This window comes from Pleurodeles waltl, chromosome 9 (assembly GCF_031143425.1).
Source record: "Pleurodeles waltl isolate 20211129_DDA chromosome 9, aPleWal1.hap1.20221129, whole genome shotgun sequence".
NCBI classification, from domain to species: Eukaryota; Metazoa; Chordata; class Amphibia; order Caudata; family Salamandridae; genus Pleurodeles; species Pleurodeles waltl.
Genome location: NC_090448.1, coordinates 1,031,499,906 through 1,031,527,423, shown reverse-complemented (window position 1 = coordinate 1,031,527,423; position 27,518 = coordinate 1,031,499,906). Strand labels below are relative to the sequence as shown.

The following is a 27,518-nucleotide window of genomic DNA, read 5'->3' as shown; positions in this document are numbered from 1 at the left end:
TTTAGCAACACAAAAGGATGATGGACAGAGTGCTGAAGCTTTTCAACCACTCACCCCAGTCACAGATCTGGGTTTAATCCATTGTTCTTTTGCTCACCATGCCACCCCAGTTTGGACCAAGCCATATGCAAATCAGTCTTGACCCTGTTCCCCAAGGGAACAGTCCAGCCTGCATGTTTCTAGTCTTTGGGAAATGTGGCTGTGGCAAGTGAGGAGTTGAAGAGGGTGGTGGTCCTGTGACTTTTGTGGTTGAAAATGTGGCTTAGGACAGGGGTCAGTGGGGGCTTCTGAGTTCATTATGGTGGTGTGTCCTGAAGAGTGAGCTGGTCCCATGAGTTGTTGTCTTCATAGGATATGATGGGCACAAAGGACATAATGGTCTGCCCTGGTGCCTCCCTCAACATTTCTCTCTTCTCTGCTCTGAAAGGTAAACAGTTACAGTGTCCAGGGTATCTGTATCATCTTTTCATATCCTGGAAAAACCAAAATGCCTTCTTCATTGGTGGCTATTCCATTTCCATCTCAGCTTCCTATAACTCCCCTGCTATCTTCCACAAGCAACTCTGGTTGCATCTGAGAAAGAACCCTTAGTACTCTATGGAGAGCCCCTCTCTGCATATTAGCAAAAGATTCATTTTGAGTAAATTGCAATGGCTTAAAATGTACACTTTTTGAAAGCTATCAAAACATGAAGAGTTTCTTCCTACCTCATCTGTTGTTTTGCCATGGTTCGCACACATTGGTCCTCATTATGACATTGGTGGTAAAAACTGCCTACCACTGCAGCGACGGCTGACAAAAGACCATCGCCGTGGCTACCAGCCGTCCGCCATATTATGACCACATCTGGATTTCCGCCACAAGAAGGGGGGAAATCTGGCTGTGGCCATACTGGCGGATGACGGTAAGGTGGCGCTGCTGCCACCAACAGTGCCACGTCGGTAGACTGTCACCAGCCGTATTATGAAAAATAATATGGCCTGGCGGTGTTCTGCTGGTGGGTGCTGCTGGCGGTAGCAGCGCCCCGTCCCATCTCCTGCCAGAAGACCCCCTGGATCCAGGTAAGTCGGGTCTTCGACAGGGGAGGGGTGGGGGGTGTTATGTGTGTGGGGGGGGGTGTGCACGTATGTGTAAGTGTGTGCGTGAATGCGGGTATGTGTTTAGTGTTGATTTTGTGCGTGAATGTATGGAAGTGTGAGTGCACCTATGTATAGAATTCAGATTGCGTGTCTGCGTGTATGTTTTGAAATGTGTGCTGATGTGTGTGTGATTGGATGTATGCATGAGTGCATTTATGTGTGAATGAGTGTGTGTCTGCGTGTGTGTGCCTCTGGATGTAGTGGTGGGGGGTGTTTGGAGAGGTAAGGGGATGTTTGGAGAGGTAGGGGGCATCCTATCAGTGACGGGTAAAGAATTTCCTGTCACAGATAGGGCCTACCACCTTAGTTTTCGTGTCGTCCCGAACGCCACGAAAACCATGGCAGTAGGCGGGGTCATAATCTTGCAGGAGGCACAATGTTGGCCGCCGGGCTGGAGATGGCTATCTCCAGCCTGGCGGCTGTTACTGTCATGGCAGTCAGAGTGGTAGCTTCAGCCAACCCGTCAATGTCATAATGTGGCGGTAAGTACCTCCAGCCTGTTGGCGGTACTACTACCACATTAACGCCGACTACCCCCATTGTGTCACTTTTCCTGTTCCTGTTCTCCAGCCTTCAAGTTTCCTGCAAGGCACTACAATTTCTGTTTCACTGAATTCACTGTGCCTTCCACCTTCTCTGTGTTACCCTCTACCAGTATGCACTGCACAGTACATTGATGATTGATGGAACACAGAACAGTCATTTTACTTACTGTAAAGCCAGCTTCCTCAGGGTGGTTCTCAGGCAGCTCATATTGACCGTTTCTCTGTGTTCCACCAGGTGATTGGAGGAAGTCCTCTTTGTGGCATTCCTTTCAGAGATGGTGGCGTCGTGGTTCAGGGATGGCACAGTCTCAAACTACCAGAGCACGCTTATAAGGCCTCAATATGTTATTTAATCTGTGTGCCACAGATTCAGATGAATACAGTCTCTCTTTGGCACCCCACACCTAGGATCTTGTAGTGGTGCAGGTCTGATCCATGCCAACAAAGGGGCTCACACAACCCCCTTAAAGCTCTGGTTCCATACCCCATCCCCCGCCCTGACCAAGACTCTTCAATGTGGACCTAGTTAAGACACAGAAAAAATGGTACTCACTCCCTGAGGAGTGATACCTTGGATCAGGCCTAGACAGCAACCTAACCTAAGTAATTAGTACTTTACTATGTCAATTATAAGCATACAGTTAGAAAGCTCAATGGCACTACAAAATTAGAAAAAACAGTTGGAATAGTCAAATGGAATAAAACTCTCAAACAATTTGCATATATTTAGGAAAAATAAGACATAGGAAAGTGGAATATTATCCCTAAACCATTTATACAATTAAAAAATGAGTTATATGCAAAAGAGCATGCTCTACAAAAGCTGTAGATTTTAAGAAAACACAATATTAACACATGCACAAAAAGGAAAACAAATGTAAAATTATTAATGGAGCATGTAAAAAATGTCTTAAGATTTCAATAATCCACATAAATTACTTGAGAACAGTAGTCAATAAACCAATAATTTAATAATATCTTTCTGAGAGCGTTCTATAAATTTTACCTTTTCAGCTCTTGAATGTAATACAACCACAGGGCCATCCCCAGGAAAAATGTGATCTCCCATTCATACATTCATCATTATAAAATAAATACCAATGAACAGAGAACTGCATCATCACAGAATTCCACATAACTATGTTGGACATTACCATTAAACCATTAAACCATGTAATGAAAATATTTAATTTTAGTTTTAACCATGCATGTCTTTAAAATACTTTGATTAATACAAATCATTTCAAATTAAATTTTACATAATTGAGTGATCATAGAACAAAATAACAGAACAATGCCATCAAAGTATCAAATGACAACTTCATGTGTGAAGCAAGTTCATCTGCATATACCAAGAAGACTAACAGCATGTAAAGTTTTTTCCATAGTATCTCTAAGAGAGCTAGAAAAATCTACTATATATTTCATGGGTGTAGGAGGCTGGCCTGGCTTGTAGTGGGTACCAAAGGGTACTTACACCCTGTACCAGGTCCAGTTATCCCTTATTAGTGTAGAAGAGGTGTTTCTAGCAGCTTAGGCTGATAGAAGGTAGCTATAGCAGAGCAGCTTAGGCTGAACTAGGAGACATGCAAAGCTCCTACTAAATCACTGGTGCCATATGCACAATATCATAAGAAAACACAATACACAGATATACTAAAAATAAAAGTACTTTATTTTTATGACAATATGCCAAAAGTATCTCAGTGAGTACCCTCAGTATGAGGATGCCAAATATACACAAGATATATGTACACAATACCAAAAATATGCAGTAATAGCAAAAGGAAGTATTGCAAGCAATGTAAAGTTACAGTAAATTGCAATAGGAGCACATAGGTATAGGGGCGACATCAAACTATATACTCCAAAAGTGGAATGCGAACCACGAATGGACCCCAAACCTATGTGAGCTTGTAGAGGGTCGCTGGGACTGTAAGAAAACAGTGAGGGATAGAAAAATAGCCCACCTCAAAACCCTGACAAGTAGGTGTAAAGTACACCTATATTCCCCAGAGAGCACAGAAGTCGTGATAGGGGAATTCTGCAAGGAAGACCAACACCAGCAATGCAACCAAAGTGGATTTCTGGACGAGAGTATCTGTGGAACAAGGGGACCAAGTCCAAGAGTCGCGACAAAGTCGAGATTGGGCAGATGCCCAGGAAATGCCAGCTGAGGGTGCAAAGAAGCTGCCACCGGATGGTAGAAGCTGTGGATTCTGCAAGAACGAAGAGGACTAGGAACTTCCCCTTTGGAGGATGGATGTCCCTCATCGTGAAGAAGCTTGCAGAGGGGTTCAAACGCAGAAAGACCGCAAACAAGCCTTGCTAGCTGCAAGGGTCGCGGTGAGGATTTTTGGATGCTACTGTGGCCCAGGAGGGTCCAGGATGTCGCCACTTGGATGAGGATACAGAGGGGGCACCCAGCAAGTCAGGGAGCCCTCACAGAAGCAGGCAGCACCCGCAGAAGTGCCAAACAGGCACTACGAAGAGGAGTGAACCTGAGCTCACCCGAAGACACAAAAGGGAGCCCCACGATGCCGGAGGACAACTCAGGAGGTTGTGCACTGCAGGTTAGAGTGTCGGGGACCCAGGCTTGGCTGTGCATGAAGGAAATCCTGGAAGAGTGCACAGGAGCCGGAGCAGCTGCAAATCACACAGTACCCAGCAATGCAGTCTAGCGTGGGGAGGCAAGGACTTACATCCACCAAACTTGGACTGAAGAGTCACTGGACTGTGGGAGTCACTTGGACAGAGTTGCTGAGTTCCAGGGACCACGCTCATCATGCTGAGAGGGGACCCAGAGGACCGGTGATGCAGTCTTTTGTTGCCTGCGGTTGCAGGGGGAAGATTCCGTTGACCCACAGGAGATTTCTTCAGAGCTCCTAGTGCAGAGAGGAGGCAGGCTACCCCCACAGAATGTACCACCAGGAAAACAGTCGAGAAGGCGGCAGGATCAGCGATACAAGGTTGCAGTAGTCGTCTTTGCTACTTTGTTTTGGTTTTGCAGGCGTCCTTAGCAGTCAGCAGTCAATCCTTTGGCAGAAGGTGAAGAGAGAGATGCAGAGGAACTCTGATGAGCTCTTGCATTCGTTATCTCAAGAATTACCCAAAGCAGAGACCTTAAATAGCCAGAAAAGGAGGTTTGGCTACCTAGGAAGGAGGGTAGGCTAGCAACACAGGTAAGAGACTATCAGCAGGAGTCTCTGACGTCACCTGCTGGCACTGGCCACTCAGAGCAGTCCAGTGTGCCAGCAGCACCTCTGTTTCCAAGATGGCAGAGGTCTGGAGCACACTGGAGGAGCTCTGGGCACCTCCCCTGGGAGGTGCAGGTCAGGGGAGTGGTCACTCCCCTTTCCTTTGTCCAGTTTCGCGCCAGAGCAGGGCTGGGGGATCCCTGAACCGGTGTAGACTGGCTTCTGCAGAGATGGGAACCATCTGTGCCCATCAAAGCATTTCCAGAGGCTGGGGGAGGCTACTCCTCCCTAGCCCTGACATCTTTTTCCAAAGGGAGAGGGTGTAACACCCTCTCTCTGAGGGAGTCCTTTGTTCTGCCTTCCTGGGCCAAGACTGGCTGGACCCCAGGAGGGCAGAAACCTGTCTGAGGGGTTGGCAGCAGCAGCAGCTGCAGTAAAACCCCGGGAAAGGTAGTTTGGCAGTACCCGGGTCTGTGCTAGAGACTCGGGGGATCATGGAATTGTCTCCCCAATGCCAGGATGGCATTGGGGTGACAATTCCATGATCTTAGACATGTTACATGGCCATGTTCGGAGTTACCATTGTGATGCTGTACATAGGTAGTGACCTATGTCCAGTGCACGCGTGTAATGGTGTCCCCGCACTCACAAAGTCCGAGGAATTTGCCCTGAATGATGTGGGGGCACCTTGGCTAGTGCCAGGGTGCCCACACACTAAGTAACTTAGCACCCAACCTTTACCAGGTAAAGGTGAGACATATAGGTGACTTATAAGTTACTTAAGTGCAGTGGTGAATGGCTGTGAAATAACGTGGACGTTATTTCACTCAGGCTGCAGTGGCAGACCTGTGTAAGAATTGTCAGAGCTCCCTATAGGTGGCAAAAGAAATGCTGCAGCCCATAGGGATCTCGTGGAACCCCAATACCCTGGGTACCTTAGTACCATATACTAGGGAATTATAAGGGTGTTCCAGTATGCCAATGTGAATTGGTGAAATTGGTCACTAGCCTGTTAGTGACAATTTGGAAAGCAGAGAGAGCATAACCACTGAGGTTCTGGTTAGCAGAGCCTCAGTGAGACAGTTAGTCATCACTCAGGGAACACATACAGGGCACACTTATGAGCACTGGGGGCCTGGCTGGCAGGGTCCCAGTGACATATACACTAAAACAACATATATACAGTGAAATATGGGGGTAACATGCCAGGCAAGATGGTACTTTCCTACAATGGGGATTAGACATGAGGCTACAGTCCTCAAAACTTTGTTCATTTACTCCCTACATGAAGCAAAATTAATAGCCAACTTCACTGAAAGAGAACAATAATGGGTCTAATACTGCCACCAATATCAAGTTGAAACTAATCTTACATCATGCATTGAAACACTAAAATCCTGAAAAGACATTAATACAAAAGTTTTTACCAGAGGCAAAAACAGTTGGGCCTATCCACATCAAAGACAAATAAAATAATAAATGAATCAATCAATCAACCCACACTAGGAAATAGGAAAATTGAGAAACCTATAGTAACCCTTCACAAAATCCTCAGTAGAGCTCAGAAGAGCCCCCGGTTCTATCGTACTCACAAAAAGTTCAATGTAAATAGTCAAATGTGCATACCCACTGGAAGAACATGCACTCAACTGAAAGTATCACAGCACTTTTTAAGCAGATGCTAAGTCAACCCACTTGCACATAAAAGCCAAGACAGCTAACCAGTGGTCTGGTTTACTATTCAACAAACATCGGGAACTATGCTACAAGGGGCTTGATTAAGAAGAGGTGATTATTTGTATTAAGAGAAATATGCCCAGACTTAAACTAAATTTAAAACTAGCTCTGTCCGCACAAACTAACATTTGTACATAGTTGTTACTGTTATACAGGCATTAGAATTTGGCTGGGGCACATTAAGCCATGAGTAAAAAATGTTTGCTGTTTCATGTTCTTGACTGACTTTGGAAGACGTGTGCAGTTATATTTTTTGTTGGATGTATTTGGAAAGGCTAAATGATGAAACATCTAATGTGGCTGGCTCATCACACAATATTACTTTGGTGTCTTCTTCCATCATCTCTTAATTCTCAGCATTATTCAAAGAAGTTCCAAATTACTATTAGTAGGTGTATCATGAACATGCACAAACACAGAATACAGCCAGGCAGCTATATTCAATGTAATGCTGCTGTCTGAACTACATACAGCAAGATATTAACTCTGAGTCAGAAGGAGCTTGATTCTGAGATGTCTGGTGTTCCAGTGTATTAAAGTGCTCACGAAAACTGGGTGTTGGAACACCAGCTCTGTTGAAACACTGGTCTAAAATTTACCAGGAGATCATCCCACCCTGAAAGCTCACATAAGGCTGTTAGAGCGATAATTACCTGTAATAATAACATCACATTTTCTGCTTTGCTACTGAACCCCAGCCAATGAACCTATGAGGTGTAGTATAAGACAAATAGAGGCTGCAATAAAAATCATTTAACAGTTTTCAATATATCAATAACATTTCTTTTAAAAGTCAATGAAGAGAGTTTGAATGAAAGTTAAGTATTTTCATTTTCAGTCCTCTTAGTTTCTCATCTTTATTGACAAAATCAATGATCATATAAAAGATCAAAATAAATCAAATATAAACAGAATATGCATGATGCATGTCCCATACAATTAAAATTCCTAGTCTAATCTAGAAAATGGCTTTATAAAGAAAGACAAATCATTTGTTAAGGACTCATAAAGAGTTCCTAAATCAAAGATGAGAAAGCATTTAGGAACTCTGTAGAGTTTAGAGCAAGTATGTTTCAGACAAACACTCTCGAATTTGAATCTAAGTGCAAAAATAAAACACCTCTTCTGTGAGAAGTCACAGCGTGTCAGAATAGAGGAGGGAATCACTGCTCAATGAGCCCAAGCCTCTAGGGCTTTCCTGTTAAAAAATCTCCCCAGAAAAGCTTTTCTAAAAAAATGTCATCACTAGCCTTGGAGCATGCATTTTATAATCACACAATTTGAAAACTCGTATCGTCTTTCTTTGTCTCCACTACTCATTAGGCCAATCAAATGCGATGTCTTCATGAAAACACACCACTTTCAGTTGACTAATCTCTGTAATAATGCAGCTAAGAAACATTTGTATTCATTTTGTTCCAACATTGCAACTAAACTATCTACGAGATGCCAGTTCTCATCCGTTCAAGAAATAAGAGAGAAAAAGTTCATGCATATTTCAAAATTACGATTCCTTCACCATACACTCTTTTCTATCCAGTCTATGAATGAAGAAACAGGTTTTGTGATATTGCAAGCATTTTTTATTCATTATATGAACTTTTTGAACGTGTGAAGGTTAAGATAATTACAGTCTTATACCATGTTTATTATTAAACTTACAAAGTTTTAACAGTTATTCATAATGCATTTTAACCTAGGTCAGTAATGACAACTCATTTAAAATATATGCTCAATTATGAATTTGTTAACTAAAGACTAAAACTATTGCTACTTTGTGTTTTCAGATGATATATTGTGCAGAAACAAATAAAATAAATGCATTTCATTCTCATTTTCAGGGCTGCTTGTTATTCTACACGTTTAATTTTGCACATACGTTTAGTTAATTAGAAAACACACTCCCAAGGCTTTGGCTGAAGCAGCCAAACCTAATTCCTCATACATTTTACTGGCAGAACGGAGAATACAATTCTCCCCTCTCCTAGCATGTAGCTTCACCTTTCCTCCACCACTTGCCACATCCTTTCCCTCCAAACCCACCCCACACAGAGACACTCATACATACACCACCTGCTCAGTTGTAAGTGATAAATGTTGCTTTAAACCCCACCCATAAGTGAATTTCATGTGGATTTTACATATATAAAGCCCAGAGCACATTGTATATGCAGCAGGTGGTAAATATATGATTTAATCCCCACGGAGTAGGAAATTCAATGTGTATTTACAACGTATCTGGTTCCACATGGTTATTCCCCATTTTATGGAATTTAATCAGAATTGAACGGTATTAACATAGTGTGTCCACAACGTTATGTAAATTTCACATGTGGAGTCTTAACGCTACTAGTACCGGGCAACGTATAATCGGCTTCACCCGTTAACTCTGCTAGTTAATGCATGAACTGCAGATAGCACAGTTCAGAAACACTGCGCTGTCGTTGGCGCTCTAGCTCCGATTGCAAGTTACCCAAAGTAAAATTAAGGCATGCTTTTATATGTCAATTTCGTTCTGCATTAATATGCCATGTTTGGTTTAGCCTCACCCAGTTTTACCAGGTGTGGGGAAAACAAACACATCTATCTGGCTGGCAATTCAAGCAGGAGAATCCACATGATATTTTGACTGCAGCAGGACACAAGCCTCATTCTGTCACTATTTTCTAACAGTGAGATCATACAATGTTTCCCTGCTAGAAAAACACTTCCCATTCCTATCCCTACTCTCGCCATCCTTCTCACGCATCATATCCAAACCGGTGGTCCACACATACATTTACTATCTGCTCTGACAATTTTCTTGAAAATTAGTGCAAGGCCCCCAGTTGCACGTGCATCTGTGCACTGTCATAAAATGCAATCATTAAATGGTCCTGGCTTCCTAAATCTGCTCCTATCATTTTTCATATATTTTTTTTTTTTTTGCAAGGTATGTACTCCACTAACCACAGCTTTGCTACTTACTATCGTAGGCAGACACTGACAGAAGAATTACTTATTGATATTTGGATCACAAATCACCCTAGATTTAGCAAGGGTGAGCAGCAAAGATTAAAGCATGTTGAGATACAGTGCAACAATTAGCACAGACACCTGCTTTCAACAAAACACAGGAGACAATTTATTTATATTATTTTAATGGAGTCATTTCATTTGGACATAAAAAAATCTTTTGAGAACTTCTTAACATAGGAAATAAGCATCTACCTTCCTTTGACAATACAGTTTGTAAATATTTTCAATTTTAATGATTAACGAAATGTCACTCATTTATAATGCTGTCGTTAAAATTTGCTCACAGTTCAAAGAAGTACTTGAAGAAAGATTCTTCTGCAAAAAAAGTGCATACACAGTGTTTATTCAATGCCCCATAAATTATACCAGGAAAGAACTAATCTCCCATGAGTTCAAAGCTAAGCAGAAGTAAGGCAAGCCGTTTTAATTGGTGCATTTATAGTCCAATAAAGGAATTCTGTCAGAGGTGGAGGCACATAGATTTCTACAAAGTGAAATGATAAATTATGAATTAATGCGGTGTTGTATTCAAGGGAGGATAGGGTGCGCACTTGGAGGGTTGCAAAAATAAACAGCATTTATGTCCATTCGTTTCTGCTTGTTAATTCAAACTGGATGTGCCTCTTTTTTTTAAATAACTACATAATATGTTTACACGTGTTTAAATTGCTTGTGTTTTTTTTTTTTTTTTAAATCATAAGCCATTGTACTTTTATAATATTAATGTACTGCATATGAAATCTGAGATATTTGGCTCAGTGTGTAGAGGCAATAGGATAATTATTCATGAATAATCTGTAAGGAAAAAAATGCACTCCACCTCGTCTTTACTTTTGGCTAAAAACAGCTCCAGCTGCCTACGAGATCTCATGTGAACAACTCAAATGAAAGCACTAAAGGGTCTCCGGGTCCACTCCCTTCAGCCACTGGCTCATTTGGGTCAACCTCCTGGACTGATTGCTTTAAAAAAATTTATTCACATTTTGTATAAAACCACAGAAGTGTTTTGCTATTAGCTGTGCAGGTCTTTCTGGCTAATGAGTGCTTTCGTTTCAGAAGGCAACCACAGACCGAGGGGAAAAGAGCATCACTTCACAACAAACCTGACAGTTTCTCTCTCATAGGCCTTTTGAGTTGCTGCTGCTCCTCCTCGAGCATGGAAACAATGTTGGCTGCCGCATCTGGCAACCATCTTTTTGATGAATGTGCGCACATTCACACTGTGGAGAGAAGACCTTGACAATCCCTGGTGGTAAACCAGTTAGCAACAGTCTGCCACGTATATCTGTCCCTAAGAGACCGACTAGCAATTACTTTGATTAGAAGGCCGTTTTCTGTCTGGGCAAAAGCTCAATTTGAAGATAGCCACCACTGTCAGAGAAGTTGTAGTTAGTCTGTCGAGAAGTTCTTCATCAGTCTTAATCCGGCTGTGAAAACTAAATACAATCTTACACTTTATAAGTCCTTGCTGAATTTTAATTGAGGTAAAATGTGTTTTGGTTTTAAAATGTAGACATTTATGTGATAGTTTTTTCTTACTTTGTTTCTTAATGTCCTCTGATTTATTTCAATTGTCTTAGCTCTTTTTGTTCAAATATTTGCTTTAATTGAATGCTTTACTGTTGTGCAAGGTGCTCTTTCTGATCAGTGAAACGTTTGCTCTGAATTTCGATACCTCCCATTAATGTGTGTCAACTGGTGTCATTTGAACTCATGGCTTTGGGTACAGGATTTGCTTCGGTCTTTATGGGCATGTAGTAATGAGGTGGGGTGTTGTTCAGCCCTATGATGTGTATCAGTCCACAATGAATATGCTCACCTCAATGGTCTCGGTTTTAATTCTACCTATTGGCCATTATTGAGGGGCAAAGGGGTGAACAGTAAGACATGTAGTTACTATACAGTTTACAATACCCCGTTCAAGAGGGCACACAAGTTGAGTGCTTAGGAAAATGAGAAGTAAGTAATTTGAACTTTACATGTATTACCATGATTTCTCAACACTAGCCGTTTTCAGTGGCTGGTTAATAGTTATTTGACTAGGGTACACATATGTAAACCTTTAAGCCCGGAAAACAGTATTTAAACCCGTTGTATACTAATCAGTAAGGTGAAGAATCATCTTAAAAATGTATTTGATGCATTTCTTTTCTACCATATATTGGATACGTGCTAATATAATGTGACCCAATTCTAGTAGCCTGTTAGGCCCGTTTCTCCAGAGCATGCAGCTAAAAGGGACAGCGGGCTCTCCACAAATGGGAAGTTGAGGGCTCCTGGTCAGAAGCACTCTGAACACCACATCTGCCACACAAAGTGGGTCTCAGTCGTGTCCTTAATTCTTTGGGCAAATGGGTGTTAGCAAATCAAGGCTTATCAAAAAAGATGAATGTGGGTATGTCTAGGAACAAGGCAAAACAGTTATGTAATCAGCAGTGAAGTATAAATACCCAGCCTAAGTTTGTTGTAATACTTCTAACACATTTTCCGATATTTATTTATAACATAAACATTAGAAAATTATCGAACCACAAAACACACACTACCAATCACACCATTAAACATAATCCTAAATATAAAACTGTAATGGTTATATGAACACGTAATCTCACAGCGAGAACGGAAATGGTTTAGGGGTTTACTGTGCAGCAGTTAGTGGAGATGTATGTACAATTCAATATTGAGACCAGGCCCCTTGGCAAAAACAATATACAATACATGTGATCACATTTAATGTTGATGAAGGTTTCATTGATTGCAAAGGGGTTACGGTGGATGATCGCCCACCTCAGCAGTGCTGAAAGAGATATGGCAACAGCCCAGGAGCACCTGGGGCCCTCTACCAACCACAATGCTCCCTGTTCTGGCTATCCGCCTATCTAACTGGGTGCTGGTTGACACACAATACAGCAACAATGGGAGAAACGAAATGAACAAAAATTAAAAAAGGGCGAATAGAGCGGTGTAATTGCTAGTCATCTCCGTGTGTTATGCACTTGCAACAGTCAGTCTCTCAGGCAACCCACACCTGCTTGTAGTGAGGGTTTAACTAGCCTAGGCATGGCAGTAATGTTCTCAATGTATTTTGTGATAATTCATACATACTAATGTTGACAAAGGGTTTCCTCTGTGTTGACTGCACATTCACAAATATCACATTTAACCAAGCAAAAAATAGTTAAATAAAGAAACAGGGAAAATGCACCACATGTCATGAGCCTCTGAACATAATTGACATAGTCAGGCCAAGGGGCAAGGAGCCTTGGTCAATGTAGCCAGCCCAAATATAATACTCACTTGCAACCAGTCATGGCTTACATAGAGGGGAACAATGGAGGATGCCACTGTGAAACAACTGGTTCATCCCACAAACATGGCACATAGTGAGGGTATTGCTGTGAAGGGTAGTACCCACACTTTGAGCACTCCACATGACTTGAAGACAATACAAGTTATTGGAAATCATAAACCTCACAATGACGAGAAGAAAGAAACTCAGTGACATAGCTGATGTGACGTTACTATAACTGTAATTCCTACAGAGACCTGTGCCATCATGCAATAACATTGATGGGTTGGAAAAGACGTCCATCATATGTTCATATTATGTTTTCTGTGACCATTGTTAGTAGTTTACGGCTGTGAGTTGCAGTATTAAAATAGTATGACTTTTGAAAGATTTATATGAAGGATTTCACCAGAAATCGCAGGCAATGTGCTTCCTTCAATAGTGTTCATCAGTATGTGGCGTGAAATAAATGTGACTAATAATATTTTATATTATATTATCATATTTGCAAGATTAAAATGGCTACATTGCATTCTGTTTCATCTAGCCGTGATAAAATAACGGGAGTTAAAAGAAGCTTGTATCTAATCATCTTCCTACCTTTGTATCTTCATGTTTAACTTGTGGAATGGAAATTGTGATGTTTCTCTTTTTTTGTCAATGAAAAAACAGGCATATTAACACTGTTTTCCTATGTTTCCTTGCAGACACTCAAACCTGATCTACAATGGAAAAAATGCTTTATTATCTCCTGCTGATTGGCATGGCTGTGAAAGCTGACGTCTGTCCGAAACGCTGTGCCTGTCAAAATTTGTCTCCTAACCTTGCAACCCTTTGTGACAAAAAAGGGCTTTTATTTGTTCCACCAAATATTAATCGAAGAACTGTGGAACTGCGCCTGGCAGATAATTTTGTGACAAATATTAAAAGGAAAGATTTTGCCAACATGACAAGCTTGGTGGATCTCACGTTATCACGGAACACCATCAGTTATATCACGCCCCATGCATTTTCTGACTTGCGGAACTTGAGAGCTTTGCATTTGAACAGCAATCGATTGACTAAGATCACAAATGACATGTTCAGTGGACTTTCAAACCTTCACCATTTGATACTCAACAATAACCAACTCACTTTAATTTCTTCTACGGCCTTTGATGATGTTTTAGCTCTGGAGGAGCTTGACTTGTCTTATAATAATCTAGAAACTATTCCATGGGATGCTGTTGAGAAAATGGTGAGCTTGCATACACTTAGTTTAGATCACAATATGATTGAAAACGTCCCTAAAGGTACATTCTCACACCTTCACAAACTCAACAGGCTAGATGTGACATCAAACAAACTGCAGAAGTTGCCACCAGATCCCCTCTTTCAGCGAGCCCAGGATTTAGCCACCTCTGGAATCATGAACCCATCTACGTTTGCACTGAGCTTTGGGGGCAACCCGTTGCATTGTAATTGTGAACTTTTGTGGCTACGTCGTCTTGAAAGACAAGATGACCTTGAGACATGTGCGTCTCCTCCTCTGTTATCTGGGCGGTACTTTTGGTCTATAACAGAGGAGGAGTTTCTTTGTGAACCACCACTTATCACCAGACACACGCATGAACTAAGAGTTCTTGAAGGTCAAAGAGCGACTTTGAGATGCAAGGCCAGAGGTGACCCAGAACCGGAAATTCACTGGATTTCTCCCGATGGAAAGATCATTTCGAATGGAACACGGTCTCTTGTGTATGACAACGGAACCCTTGATATCCTTATTACAACCGTCAAAGATACTGGCGCATTTTCCTGCATAGCTTCTAATCCTGCTGGTGAGGCCACACAAACCGTCGACCTCCATATAATCAAACTTCCACACCTTATTAACAGCACAAACCATATTCACGAGCCTGACCCCGGGTCTTCAGATATCTCCACGTCCACGAAGTCTGGATCGAATGCAAGCAGCAGTAATGGGGAGACTAAAATCAGCCAGGATAAGAGAGTTGTTGTGGCCGAAGCAACCTCATCCACGGCACTAATAAAATTTAATTTTCAAAGAAACATCCCTGGCATACGCATGTTCCAAATACAGTACAATGGCACTTACGACGACTCCCTTGTTTACCGGTAAGGTAGATTCTTCCCAATCGCCTGTATATGCCTCTTTAATTAATGATCAATTTCTTAACGTAAAAGTGGGGTGGTCAGTAACACACACTTATTTTCACAGCTTTTTAAATGCACTTAAGAACTTATGACACAAGCTTCTATATTACAGTAATTCAATTTTCAGACTCCATATAGGGGTTTTTGCACAGCTTAAATAGCGCTATTTTAGGCACTCCTAACCGCCCTTTAATCCTCTGAAGTGAATGTACAGGCAAGAGGATTGTAAAGTTATACAACTTAAATAGCACTTAACTGTCACATTCTGCGATGTCGAAAATTGCAACCTCCCAAATGCACGACCGAAAAGTGTTTATGAGGGCGCTACAGTTAAGACGCTTTAATGTTATCAGCGGTGTTTAGGCTAACTGCCAATCAGCTTGCTGTACACAGAGGTGTTGTAGGTGCTAAGTGGATTTATTCTGAAGTCAGCTAATGTAACAGTCACACCTTTCAAAACCAATTTGTCACCAATGATTTAGGAAGCAGGGGCTCTTTGCGGGGAGTTCTGCACTGCCAAGCAATGCAATTAGTGACCTGTCATTGGAAACTGCAGGCACTATTAATATCGCTCAAGAGCCAGCCTGGGTGTTTCACAGCCGGATGTGCAGATGAAAAGGACAACATAAAGGGAGGTCCCAGGGGAATATTATTATTAACACGTGTTTAATGTATCTATGGTCTGTAGCAAAGCACGTACATACTGTTGTCTGAAACGGTGAATCCCAAAAAACATAAATGAGATCAGATTCAGTGTTCGATGACAGACAGGAAAATTAGGGAGTCAGAAAATCCCTAGATGTCTTAAATAGCAACCTTTGTAATGTGTGCTGAAATCTGCTCAAGATGTAAGTTCCTCGCTGGGGCGGGAATACTGGCACGGAAGTGACCATTGAGTAATTTTGCACTGTGTGCAAGGGGATCATTATTTTTAAAACGTCACCTGCACATGGTATTTTAAAGCATTATCAGCGTTCACAAATTTAAATAGTTAGTTTTGGTAATGTTGGCCTATGTTAACTTTTATTCAGAATCATTGCTTTCGTTTTACAATCTATATCAATGCCCTGAACAAGGAGTGTCCAAGATAGGTCCATGAAAGCCAGATTCATACCAGATTTTCCGTATTTCCATGTAAATAATGTATGTGCATTATAGCACATTTAAAAAGCGGTTGGAATAGATATAGCTTTACTAGGGCTATATTAAACTTCATTTTCCTACACATGCACTTTCGTGAAATGAGTGGGGCAGCATCTTTACTTCACAGTACTGGGTTTGGAAATTTAAATTTGATGAACTAGTTCCTTATGTTTGGCTGATGAATATAGAAGGCACACATATTCAACCAGATTTAGTGAGAGTGTGGTGAAGTGTAGCATATTAAGATGATTGGATCTAAGGGTGGATTGTGATGTATACTTCATTGTCATCTGGTTCAAAGATTGTGTAGAATAGGCATTTCTTCTCTGCTCCTGGATAGGTAGGAGTACCAATGTTGGAAATTGTGCTAGAATAGCTAACAGTGCTGTTGTCCACTCCAACTGCTAAACAGATCATATTGTAGGCTGTGTAAACGATAGGTAGGACTGATCTTCCATATCATTGCATTCTCTGCGATTACTGAAACAGAACTTGTATTTAATGGGCAAGGCATACTACAGTTCTGCAGTATTATTTAAGTTAGCCTCTGTCAATTTTGAAATGCAATCAACTTTTGTGCTGAGGCATACTTGACACTTTGGGCATCAGGAGTGAACCCATTTTAATGTCGTAGATAAACAAGGCACCAAGCATTATATCCGTCCTAAAGTGCTCAAATATGCTTATAATACCATTTAAAGGTTACATTGCCAGACCTCTGATTTATCTCCTTAGTTGACATGTACCTTATTAAAAAATCTCCATGGCAAATGGGTGCTGATTTCACATTGTCCAGTTTCTTCTCACAATTCCCAGCATCATTCTCTATTTTAAGAAACAGTGCTAATATCAAGAAACATTTACTGTGCTCATAAGCTAAAAAATTAGAGATGCCCTAGAATACAAATTTGCTTTGGATTTGATATAATTAGATTTGAGTGGATTAGAAATGACTAATTGGCAGTACAGGTTAGAGATGTGAGTGAGTGTAAGCAGTATTAGAGAGGAGGAGGACAAGTTGTGTGGTTCCTTCATATAGAGTGAAGCCAGAGCAAATAGCACGAACTTAACCCTAAACAAAATGCAGAAGAAGAGTTGCCAAAGTCATGAGTTTGGAATTTCTTGTTTATGTATCAGAAAGCTTGGCTGGTCCCAGAGCCTTTGCCAAAATACAGGATCTTAGGGCCTGATTAGGACTTGCTGGAAGGGGTTACTCTGTCACAAATGTGACGGATATCCTGTCGCCGTATTATGATCCTATTATTTCCCATGGGGATCATAATATGGGGGACAGGATATCTGTCACGTTTGTGACGGAGAATTCCCTCTGCCAAGACCTAATCAGGCCCTTATTTTTTATAGATTTTTGCTCAGTTTCTGTTGCATTTGTACTTTTAGTAGGGTTAGCAGTGCTAAAGAAGTGTAAATATTGGAATGTGGTTGTAAAGAAATCGGTTGAAAAGTACTTGGTCGTTATTCTCCCCTTTAAGTTAGCAAGAGCTTGTAAGGCATGAGTCACAAAAGCATTTATGAGAAGAGGAAATAGGAGCACATTTTTGCTAGTGGTAAAACTATTTGTGTGTTTGCTGTATTCCCTGCCTAAGTATTTCCATTATATTGCCATTTTAGATCTTGGGGGCAATTCACAAAGGCATGTAAGAGTACATGGAAGACTATGACAGAAGTATTACTTAAAACACTTAAAATATCTATTTGAATAGTTTGCCAAGTCTTCATTTTCCATGTGAAGGTAATTTGTCGGCATTTTGCACCCACTAATAATTCTAATTAATTCAATTTTGGCCTTAAACATGAGTAAATAATTTTTGGTGTGAGAAATTGAGTTGTTAGTTGAATGAGGGGTGACCCCTGTTCAAGCTACAGCCACAGTTTCTGTTGGGGAAGCACCCAGGTCACGAAATTAACCTGTGCAAACCCTTTGATTGCTTGGCACAAAAACAGTCAGTCTTAACTTAGAGGCAATGCATAATACTTTTATGCAGCTCATAAACAGTAATAAAGTGAAAACACAACAACAGAAAAATCCCCCACCAATTTAGAAAAATTGAGAAACTTTTAACAAATTATTTGATACCAAAATCTACTACGTAGAGCTGGAGTTATGATTTTTTAAAGTTTAAGGTAAAAAATGGCATCCAAAAGATCAAAGTGCCAACCATGGACATCTTATAGTGCAAGACAGTCTCAAAGTTGAAAAATATGGCCGACTGCAATGTAAGTTGGATCTGGTACAAGGAATGGATTTGGCCTGGTTGGCATTTACTTTTGGACTTAGAAGAAATTTTGAAGAAAATCTTCTGAGAAGGTAGAATTAATCAGGGCAAGGCTGCAGGCAGTGACCAAGAAGGAAGCACCATCATTGGGTAATCACTGTTCGAAGTCACGGTGAAGATTTATATGTTCAGACTTAGGCTCATATTTATGATGAGATTTGCATCACATTTCACCACATAACGTGGTTCATACACAGTTTAAACCTTAAATGAGATTTATGAACCCACGCAAGGCAACGTTGTGAGGTCCTGAGTGGCTCTATAAATCTGCAGTAAAGCAACGCAGCACAAACTGCTGTGTTTTCTTACTCTGTGCTAGGGAGGCATTCCATGAGCATTATGTGAGTGTTCCTATGCAACTCCCATGGTTTGTGATGCATTCCCAGATTTACCAGAACTGATAAACACCAAAAAGATACACCATCCCAGGAGAGGGTAACAATGACAAATATTTTAATTTCTCCTCGTTTTTTCCTCTCCCTACGTGTGCTGCATTCTGCAGCACACTTAGAAAGAGGAAAAACCCTAAGGGTGTTGGTATTTTTTTGCAGGAAGGTGACCCTTTCTCTTCAAAACAATCCTCCATGCAATAAGGCACCCTTGCATCATGGTGTAAGGGAGCCGCATTGGTGTGAGGCTGCCAAAAAGGGCACCAGTGCAGGGAAAATGGCAGGAATGCACCCTATTCTTATAAATGTGGTGCATTCCTGCCCCCTAAATATGCATATTAGGATTTTTCTTGTAAATTGGAAACCGCCGGCTGGATGAAGCTGGAGGTTGTATCCGACTAGAGTTCCAGGAGGAACGGCTTTTGCTGCTACAGAGAAGAATGTAGTGTGAGCTTTGTTGGAGGCAAGCTGACTAGCAATGCATCTCGGGCAGATAGACGGGTAGGTTGTAAAAAGTCTTCTTTCTGTTCTCAGAGAGCATTTCTTAGACAAAGGTCCCAAGTTTTAGCACCACCAAGAGTGCAGGACAGGAGGGCATCACATGGGAGGTTAGGTCTCACTCAGGCTAGGTCCAGGTGCAGTTCAAGATGTTTGGGGCCTGTTTTGTCCCTGAGGCTTTGTTCAGAAAGCCAGCCAATTAGTCCTTAGATTCACTCTGTTAGTCCTGGGTTCAAGTGTTAAAACAAAGGTCAAGTAGCAGGGAAGACATCTGAGGGATCAACACAGAATTCATTTAGCAAAGTAGTCTTTCCAGGTTCAACAGAGCAGTCTTCTGAAGTACACAACAGGCCACAGCAGCAGGTTGTCCCCTGAGAGTCCGTCTTTATGTTCAGAAGATTAACTGAAAAGTGGGTCTAAGGGTCCCATTTTTACCTGGTACCTCCTTTGAAGTAGGAGATGTTTCTAGAGAATTCCGTTTGAAGTGGTTGATGTTTCCTGCTTCCCTTGACTCAGCTCCAAGCTGGCTCAATGAACAATGCAGGTGTGACAAGTCCTTTGTGTGAAGGCAGAGATCATCCTACTCTGTTGCATGTAGGGCTGTGCCCAGCTTTGCCCCCAACCTGCCACTTGATTTCCCATTCAGGCCTACCTAATCCCTCTAATGTGTGGCTGTTTAAGAGGATTTTTAAATACAATTTCTCATACACCAAACACGAAAAGTCAATCTGCTCCCAATCAAAAGTTAGCACTTACTAAATGTAATAAGGCAACCCAATGTTATCCTACTGGAGAGGATGGCCTCACAGTAGAGAAGAACAAATTGAGGAGTTTTTCACTACCAGGCCAGGTAAACCCTTTCATTTACAATACACCCTGCCATATGGGCCACCCAGGCCTACATTAAGGTATGATTTATATGCAATAAAAGGGATGTTTAAGGCTCGTCATGGGGGTTAAATTACCACATTGGCAGTTTATATCTATTCAGGCTGCCACTGCAGGCTTGGGAAATGTTACATTTTTTAAGGGACTCTTTAAGTGGGTAGCACAACAACTATTGCAGAACCTCTAGTAGTATTTAATTTGTAGGCTCTGGGTATATGGTATACAAGTTTATTAGGGATTTATAATTAAATGAAATATGCCTATCAGCAAATTTTAACATGTTTTAGGGAGAGAACACAAGCCCTTTAGCACTGGTTAGCAATGGTAAATTGCACAAAGTCCTAAAGCTAAAAACCAATTCAGCAAAACGAGGAGTTGAGAAGGCAAAAAGATTGAGGGAAGACCACCCTAAGTCTGACAGATCTAACAGTTGTTAACAAATTACCTTTACTTGTTTTGAGGATTTGTTCATTGAGAAATATTGTTAGCAGCCAGACATTTTTTCTGAGCATAAATCTTAAAACCATTTTATAGGTGATTTAAGAAGGCTTATTATTAGGCTTATCTTCCATGGTTAGTAGATAATGACGTGTAATATGCCACTTTTATTATAATGCCTAATTCAGTCAGTGTCTTCACTTGTTTATACTTTGCTAACATAATTCTCAGTATTAGTAAACTGTCCTCCAATCAAACTGGTGAATTTCTACCATTGCTATGTGTAACTCACAAAGATTACCTACATAGTAGGAGATACTAATGATTTCTATAGATGGGTGTCTTGTCTAAAACTAGAAATAAATGTAAACATTTCTCAAATGTGTCAAGTAGGAGGGGATAGTTCCTAGACTTATTGGAGTTTATCACCAATGGTTTTTGACAGCCATACAGTGCCATATTGAAAGGACAGATTAGTAATTAGCGTTAGGAAAAGGGAAAGTGTGATTGAATAAAAATATAAATTGTGGTGTGCCAGCACAATATCAAGTGTTAATAGTGATATAACTTATTCTGTTGATCCTATAAAAGTGAAAATCATTCACAGATCATTATTGCCCACTATGGCTGTTTCATAGCACTGTTAAAATAAGAAAAAGGGGAGCTTATATGATGAGGGGTAAGGATATATGTTGCCATCATGCAGCAGTCTTCATGAGGACTTGATTTTGCAGTGCAGCTGCAGAAACACATCATGTGAATGACTGTGGTCTGCTATGTCTAAGAGTCGAATAGCAAAGTGAGAGGAACAAAATGGCATATAAGCCCAATTACCTTTCAAGCCGTAAAGCTTTTGGGGTCATAATCCCTGATATTGTGGACTCCGAACATGCAGTAGTTACTGAATAGTGGTAGCAGTTCTTAGAACCTGATGGAGAGCGCTGCTGCTGATAGGTTTTTTGAGGGATGATCGAGCACTGAAATTATGAGTGAGGGGGTAGGGCTGATGATGCATTTAACCACAATATGATCAACGGAAATGAAGATGGAACCAATGAATTTCATGCATTAGATTCATCCAAGAAGATTGGTGTCACTCCTCTATACCTAATTGAACTGATTCTTTTAATAATGCAACAAAAGTGATCTAAGAGACTAGGATATGGTGAAGGTAGATGTTTCAGGGATTTTTGATGGTTTACCTTCTAATAAGTATGGTTTGTGTTAAAATATTTTTTTCTGGAACACTATGGATATCATCTTACTGTAGCTGCAAGTAGAAAGTTGCATGATATTAAAAGATAATTGACATAGTGGAAGCCTGGGCAAATAGCAAATGTATCAAGATAGCAGGAAGAGTACCACAGTGCTCTTGTGATGTCATTAGGTTACTGTTTTGAGGGAACAGGCTTGTGCCTGACTAAATTTGTGGTCATGTTGTCTGAGAAAGATAAGGAAATAATTCCAACCCCTGTCTGCTATGACTTGGCCCTAATGGTGGAACCAAATGAATGCTGGTTGAATCTCTAGATAATTTGCTTCTTAGTATGTATTAAGGCATAGTCCATTAGGAGATCTAGTGAGACCTGTGTAATTCCATTGATCACATGATTTTGCTCCAACAACCAAGTGGTCTTGTGATGACAAGAAAAGCTGTTGCCTATATAAGCTTCTTTATAAGCCTACTAATAAAAGTGGTATGTAGAGCTATTTACTGGCATGCTTTTTTAAATATCAGCCTGGCCCAAGCTGCTCTACTGTGGTTAAATACGTCTAGTAATAGTGCTCAAATCCTTCTCGATTTAGAAAGAGAATAGGGTTGTCTAGACCACCAGGGTTAATCCTGCTTTCTCTTTTGTAGCCAAATGGTAAGCCAAAAACTATATTTAGACTCTGAGAAAATCAAGATGGTAAAGTAGTGTCAGGATCACACTGTTTTTTTTTAATCAAAATTGCATTTTTAGGGGTCATCCAATGGGGAGAAAAAACAGTTCATTTGCCCAGTTCTGCATCTCTCACAATCACCAACAGCAGGAATTCTGGAAACTTTGTTTGCTTGATGATGTCAGCAGAAGTTATGAATGTATTGAGACATCATTGGCTGGGTGACACCTTCGACACATGCCACATGTTACTCTCTATACTGATACCTTTCAAAGACATACATTAACTACAGAGGATCTTTATTCTTCGTGGTAAAAACATGACAATAGCCAGGGCTGTTCTGGCCTTTCATTCCATTGAGCATTAACCCAGTTGGCTGGGGCACTGGAGATTGATTTTAAAAGTGCAGGGCCGGTGCCTCTGCTTCTGCCACTTTCCCCAACTCCCAGAGATGAACTGCAGCAGGCACAGGAGGGCTTCAAAGAAAGAGAGAGAAAAAGTGAAAGGGAAGGAGGGAGTGGGTGGGTGATTAAGAGAGTAAAGAGGGAGAAAAGAGAGAGAGAGAGAGAGAGAGAATGCACTAATGAAAAGAAAGAGCTACATCGAGGAGCAGAAAGGAAAGTGGCTGGTTTGAACTAGGTCTGCTTTTGATTCCCCCCACCTAGCATGGCCATAGCCTGTAGTTTTTTAATTATTTTCTGCTTGACAATATCTTCCTTGTTTACCGAATGTATTTAATACAGAAATATAGCTGGGAAACGTGGATGTTTTTCACCAAAGGCTTCTAAGTGACATGGAATGTAAGAGAGCAAAGCTTGAGTTGTTTAAAATGCAACAGAGAACACTGGGGTGAAACACACACCTCTTATTCACTTTTTACCCGTCCATAATTTTATATTATGTATTGCTCCAAATCATCTGCCCCCGTTTTCAACTGTAACACATAGGAAGGGGAGTAATGGGACAGCCATACATAACATGGCTTCTCTTTTCTGTCTCTACTCAATATTTCTCCAAGGATTTTTCACTGTGCAGCACTGACCGTTGTCTGTTTTGCACCACGCACCTCTTCTTCCCTCTCTGCCTTCCTCTACCTCTTGTTTGAAACTGTGCTGTTTGCTCCCGATTGGTTGAGAGAAACCAGTGCTGCCCGGACAGGTTATCCGAGAGCCCTGTCAGAGCAGCCGGGCATTCCTTTATTAGGTAGTGACAGTGGATAACAACTTTAGTTTCCCTCTATTGCTACATCATAGCAGTGAATAACCATATTCATATTATGATATTTATGCTAGTGGCTCTCAATGAGAGGCATCCAAAACAATCCTTTTGGTCTGCAAAGCAAATATTAGAAATAGTTGAATTTTAAAATAATTTATGGTGGGTTGCAGCTAAACTTTCTGTTCGAATGTTCATGCCAAGAGCAGTTCGGGAAAGACCGCACAAGGCAAATCTGTCATTTGCAATCAGATTCACTCTGACCTTCCGCTACTGTTAGAGGGTATTTTTTCTTTTTGTTTGGCACAATCCTTGGCCACACCTCGACTCACAAGAGTAAATGTGCACCTGAAAGAAAATTGTCAGGTTGACCGGAAACCACTTTAATGACAAAAAGTGGCATTATTAAATTCAAGCAAATTACTATTTCCTCTTCATAAAGTGTTTTTTGGTATCATGAAAACAGTGACTGCTTTCCACAGACTATGAAGTGTTTTTAACACTGCCTGTCCTGTGTAGTTAAACAGGATAGTGTTAGTATTTTGTTGCCGGGACAATTTTTTCAGAATATAGTTCGAAAAGATCTTAACTGGGAGTCAACCTCTAAATCAACTAGAAATATTCACTTTAGATGTCTCCATAAATGAACAAACCTGCCTTACAACTAGCCGCACAAAGCTTGGGAAAAAACGTATCATATTTGGGCTTACTTCTCTAACAAACATTGGTACAGATGTACTGTAAGACCATTCTGCCCTAGGAACCTTCTCCACGAGTTAGGCATCTATTCTGGTGAATATTGCAACGACGTTGTATTGACAAACCTCTAAGTAGTAACCTTTCAATGTCATCTAAAAAATTGTTGTATTAGATCAAGCTGGAAAAAGATCACTCGCTCCTTTCGTCCCGCACATATCATTGATCTAGTCAGTTTTGCTTTTTGCATGTCAACTTCATTCACGCCTCAGACTTTTCACTGGCACCTTTTTCTTTTGTGGGTAGCAAGAAATCATTCAGTATCAAACAAAAAATAGCACAGTAGTTGACAAAAGGTGAAGAATATTTATTTCCAACCATGCACATATGGAAAGGCAGCACTTCTAAATTACTATTCAAGCCATCAGTATTTTTGTGGCATTGTTACTGGAAGCAACATGTGCAACAATGTTTTGTTTCACATGGTCTTTTATATCAGTCGTATTAATGGGTTGGCAATTCTAAGGGTTGAAGGTGGAAGGCGTCCCCTAGGGAACCCACACATTTTAGTCCTGTGAGGGTGTCCAACATTATATCCTCTCACCATTTCTTATACTAAGGCTTGTAGGATGAAATATTTTTCTAGCCTGAGACGAATTAGCTGCTTTAACAATTTTAACTACTGGAATTACTTTTACTGAATAGGAATACGAATATGGAGGAGTGCACAGGTTTCAGCTTGTCATGATTATCACATGGTTCTAGCTTAATTTTTAGAGACGTGCAAAAGTAATTCTGAATGTTCTTTTCTCTATTCTTACTTTCTCTCCCCTTAGATATTTTGGGAAACGCACACTATTTCAAATAATAATCTTTAGCATATCTTCCTCTTTGAAGCCAGTGCATCCCATACTCTATTATCTGAGTCTTGTTTGAAGATCCTTCTATGTGGCTCTCTTGTATCCACTGTTCCCTGTCTGGGACGCATATGAGTCCCAATACTATATGTATGTTGGCAGTGTTTACTTTTTTAAGTCTTCTATCTGTCAATGTCCTTAAGAGTTTTAGACATTGTACTTCATTCTATAAATGATCTAATGAAGTTAAAGTGCAGTCTTCCACTTTAGATGGTCACATTTCGTATACCCTTTGATTCTGCTGCCTGTATGGATCAAATGCAATTTTCCCTTACTTGAAGAGTGACTCCCTGTTCATCTTTCTTTATTGGTCAAATTGTTTGTTGAGTGAATGCTGATAAAATCATCTCTACCCATCTCAACTTTACAGGTCTTCACATACATTGGACCTCGTAGTAAGTGTGATTTTAACATCTGTGCCCATGTAGTTGGAAATTAGGAACAATTCCTACAATTAATACTGGAATACAGTGTGAGGCCACAGCAAAATCAGAAATTGCTTGCAAAAGTGAATATTTTTTCTTGACATTGCCACCAGATAAGTATCAAACTTACTAGTTGATGAGCACCCTGCTGCATAACGGTAATAATTTACTTCTGATGACTATGATCCGATTGAAACGCCACAGTCTATCATATAGGCTGCCTACTTTCAGATAGAAATGCAACAGTAATATTAAACTTTTACTTAGCCTTAATACAACTCAATATACTATGAAGGGACCTGGAATGCAAATAAACCCTCTAATAGAGTAATAAATTAAATCAGTCACCACGTGGCAAGGCATGGAGGATAAATTCATTATGAAGGCAAATAATCCACATCAGAATTACTTCTGTGCTGTTTGGTGGGTCACTATCCTATGTGGATCATGAGGGGCTACTGCAGAGCAATGGATCATGCAACCATAAAAAATTGTCTATCTGGGCAGAGTCCTGCAAAATAGCTGTCAACAAAGATAAAGCAGCCTGTGACTCCGTGACATGCTGCTTGGGGCTATTGGGAGACCATTGAGCCAGGAGGCACCACCCACATCTCTTGCTCTCAAAGTAAGCCACCAACTCCCTCAGCCTGGGACTCTGTGAGCTGCTGTGGGGGCGACTGGGGGACCACAGGCCCCAGACACCATCACACCAGGAGGTGCCGCCCACACCTCTGGCACTCAAAGCTTGCCATCGACTCCCACAGCGTGGAACTCCATGAGCTGCTGCTGGGGGCCATTGGAGGACCACAGGACACAAACACCATTGAGCCAGGAGGCGCCACCCATTTTTCTTGCATTCAAAGCGTGCCACTAACTCCCTCAGCCTGGGACTCTGTGAGCTGCTGCGGGCCATTGGGGGGAATACAGGCTTCAGACCCCCATCACGCCAGAAGGCACTGTCTGCATCTCTTGCGCTGAAGCACGCCATCGTCTCCTGCAGCACAGGACTCAGTGAGCTGCTGCTGGGGGCCATTGGGGGCCCACAGGCCCCAGCGTCCATTGCACCAGGAGGTACTACCTGCATCTCTCGTGCTCAAAGCGTGCCATCATCTCCTGCAGTGCAGCACTCAATGAACTGCTGCTGGCAGACCACTGTTGGACCACAGGCCCCAGGCACCATTGAGCCAGGAGACGCCACCCTCATCTCACTCGCTCAAAGCTCACCATCATCTCCTGCAGCAAAAAGTGCACGTGGGCCATGCCTGGCCAAAGCCTTGGCCTAGGGGAGGCCCATCCTGCACCCATAACCACCAGAAAGAGGCAGGGCACAGCCACCTCTCTGACATCTTCACTCTCAGGAAGGCAGGTCCTCTTTTATTCCCCCCTAACTTATTTCTAAATTGGGCAGAGGCTCAAGGCAGCTTCATGACGGTGTAGTGGGCAGACAACTATGGGAGAAAATGAAGTCATTGGAGAAATCCATGCAGGCAACCAAAAAAAAGAAAATAGCAAGGGTGACACAAAATAAAAACACATTAGCAGAAATTGGCACAGTAAAAAAAGAAGTGGAATCGATGTTGAGCAGCTAAAACCCTAAATCAGCCATTTGCCAGTTTCAGTAAAGCAGCTACAGACTTGATGAATGTAGTAAA

At 41.3% G+C, this 27,518-nt stretch overlaps 1 protein-coding gene across 3 annotated transcripts in view; it reads left to right on the top strand.

Moving 5' to 3' along the window:
* LRFN5 (leucine rich repeat and fibronectin type III domain containing 5) overlaps positions 1 to 27,518 on the top strand; it is a 1,034,736-nt gene that overhangs the window by 707,722 nt on the left and 299,496 nt on the right. For all 3 annotated transcript variants that reach the window (XM_069208631.1, XM_069208630.1, XM_069208629.1), the window contains exon 6: positions 13,633 to 15,040. In XM_069208631.1, the coding sequence (XP_069064732.1) occupies positions 13,653 to 15,040 (1,388 nt within the window). In that variant the 5' untranslated portion in view covers positions 13,633 to 13,652. The remainder of the gene's footprint in view (positions 1 to 13,632; positions 15,041 to 27,518) is intronic.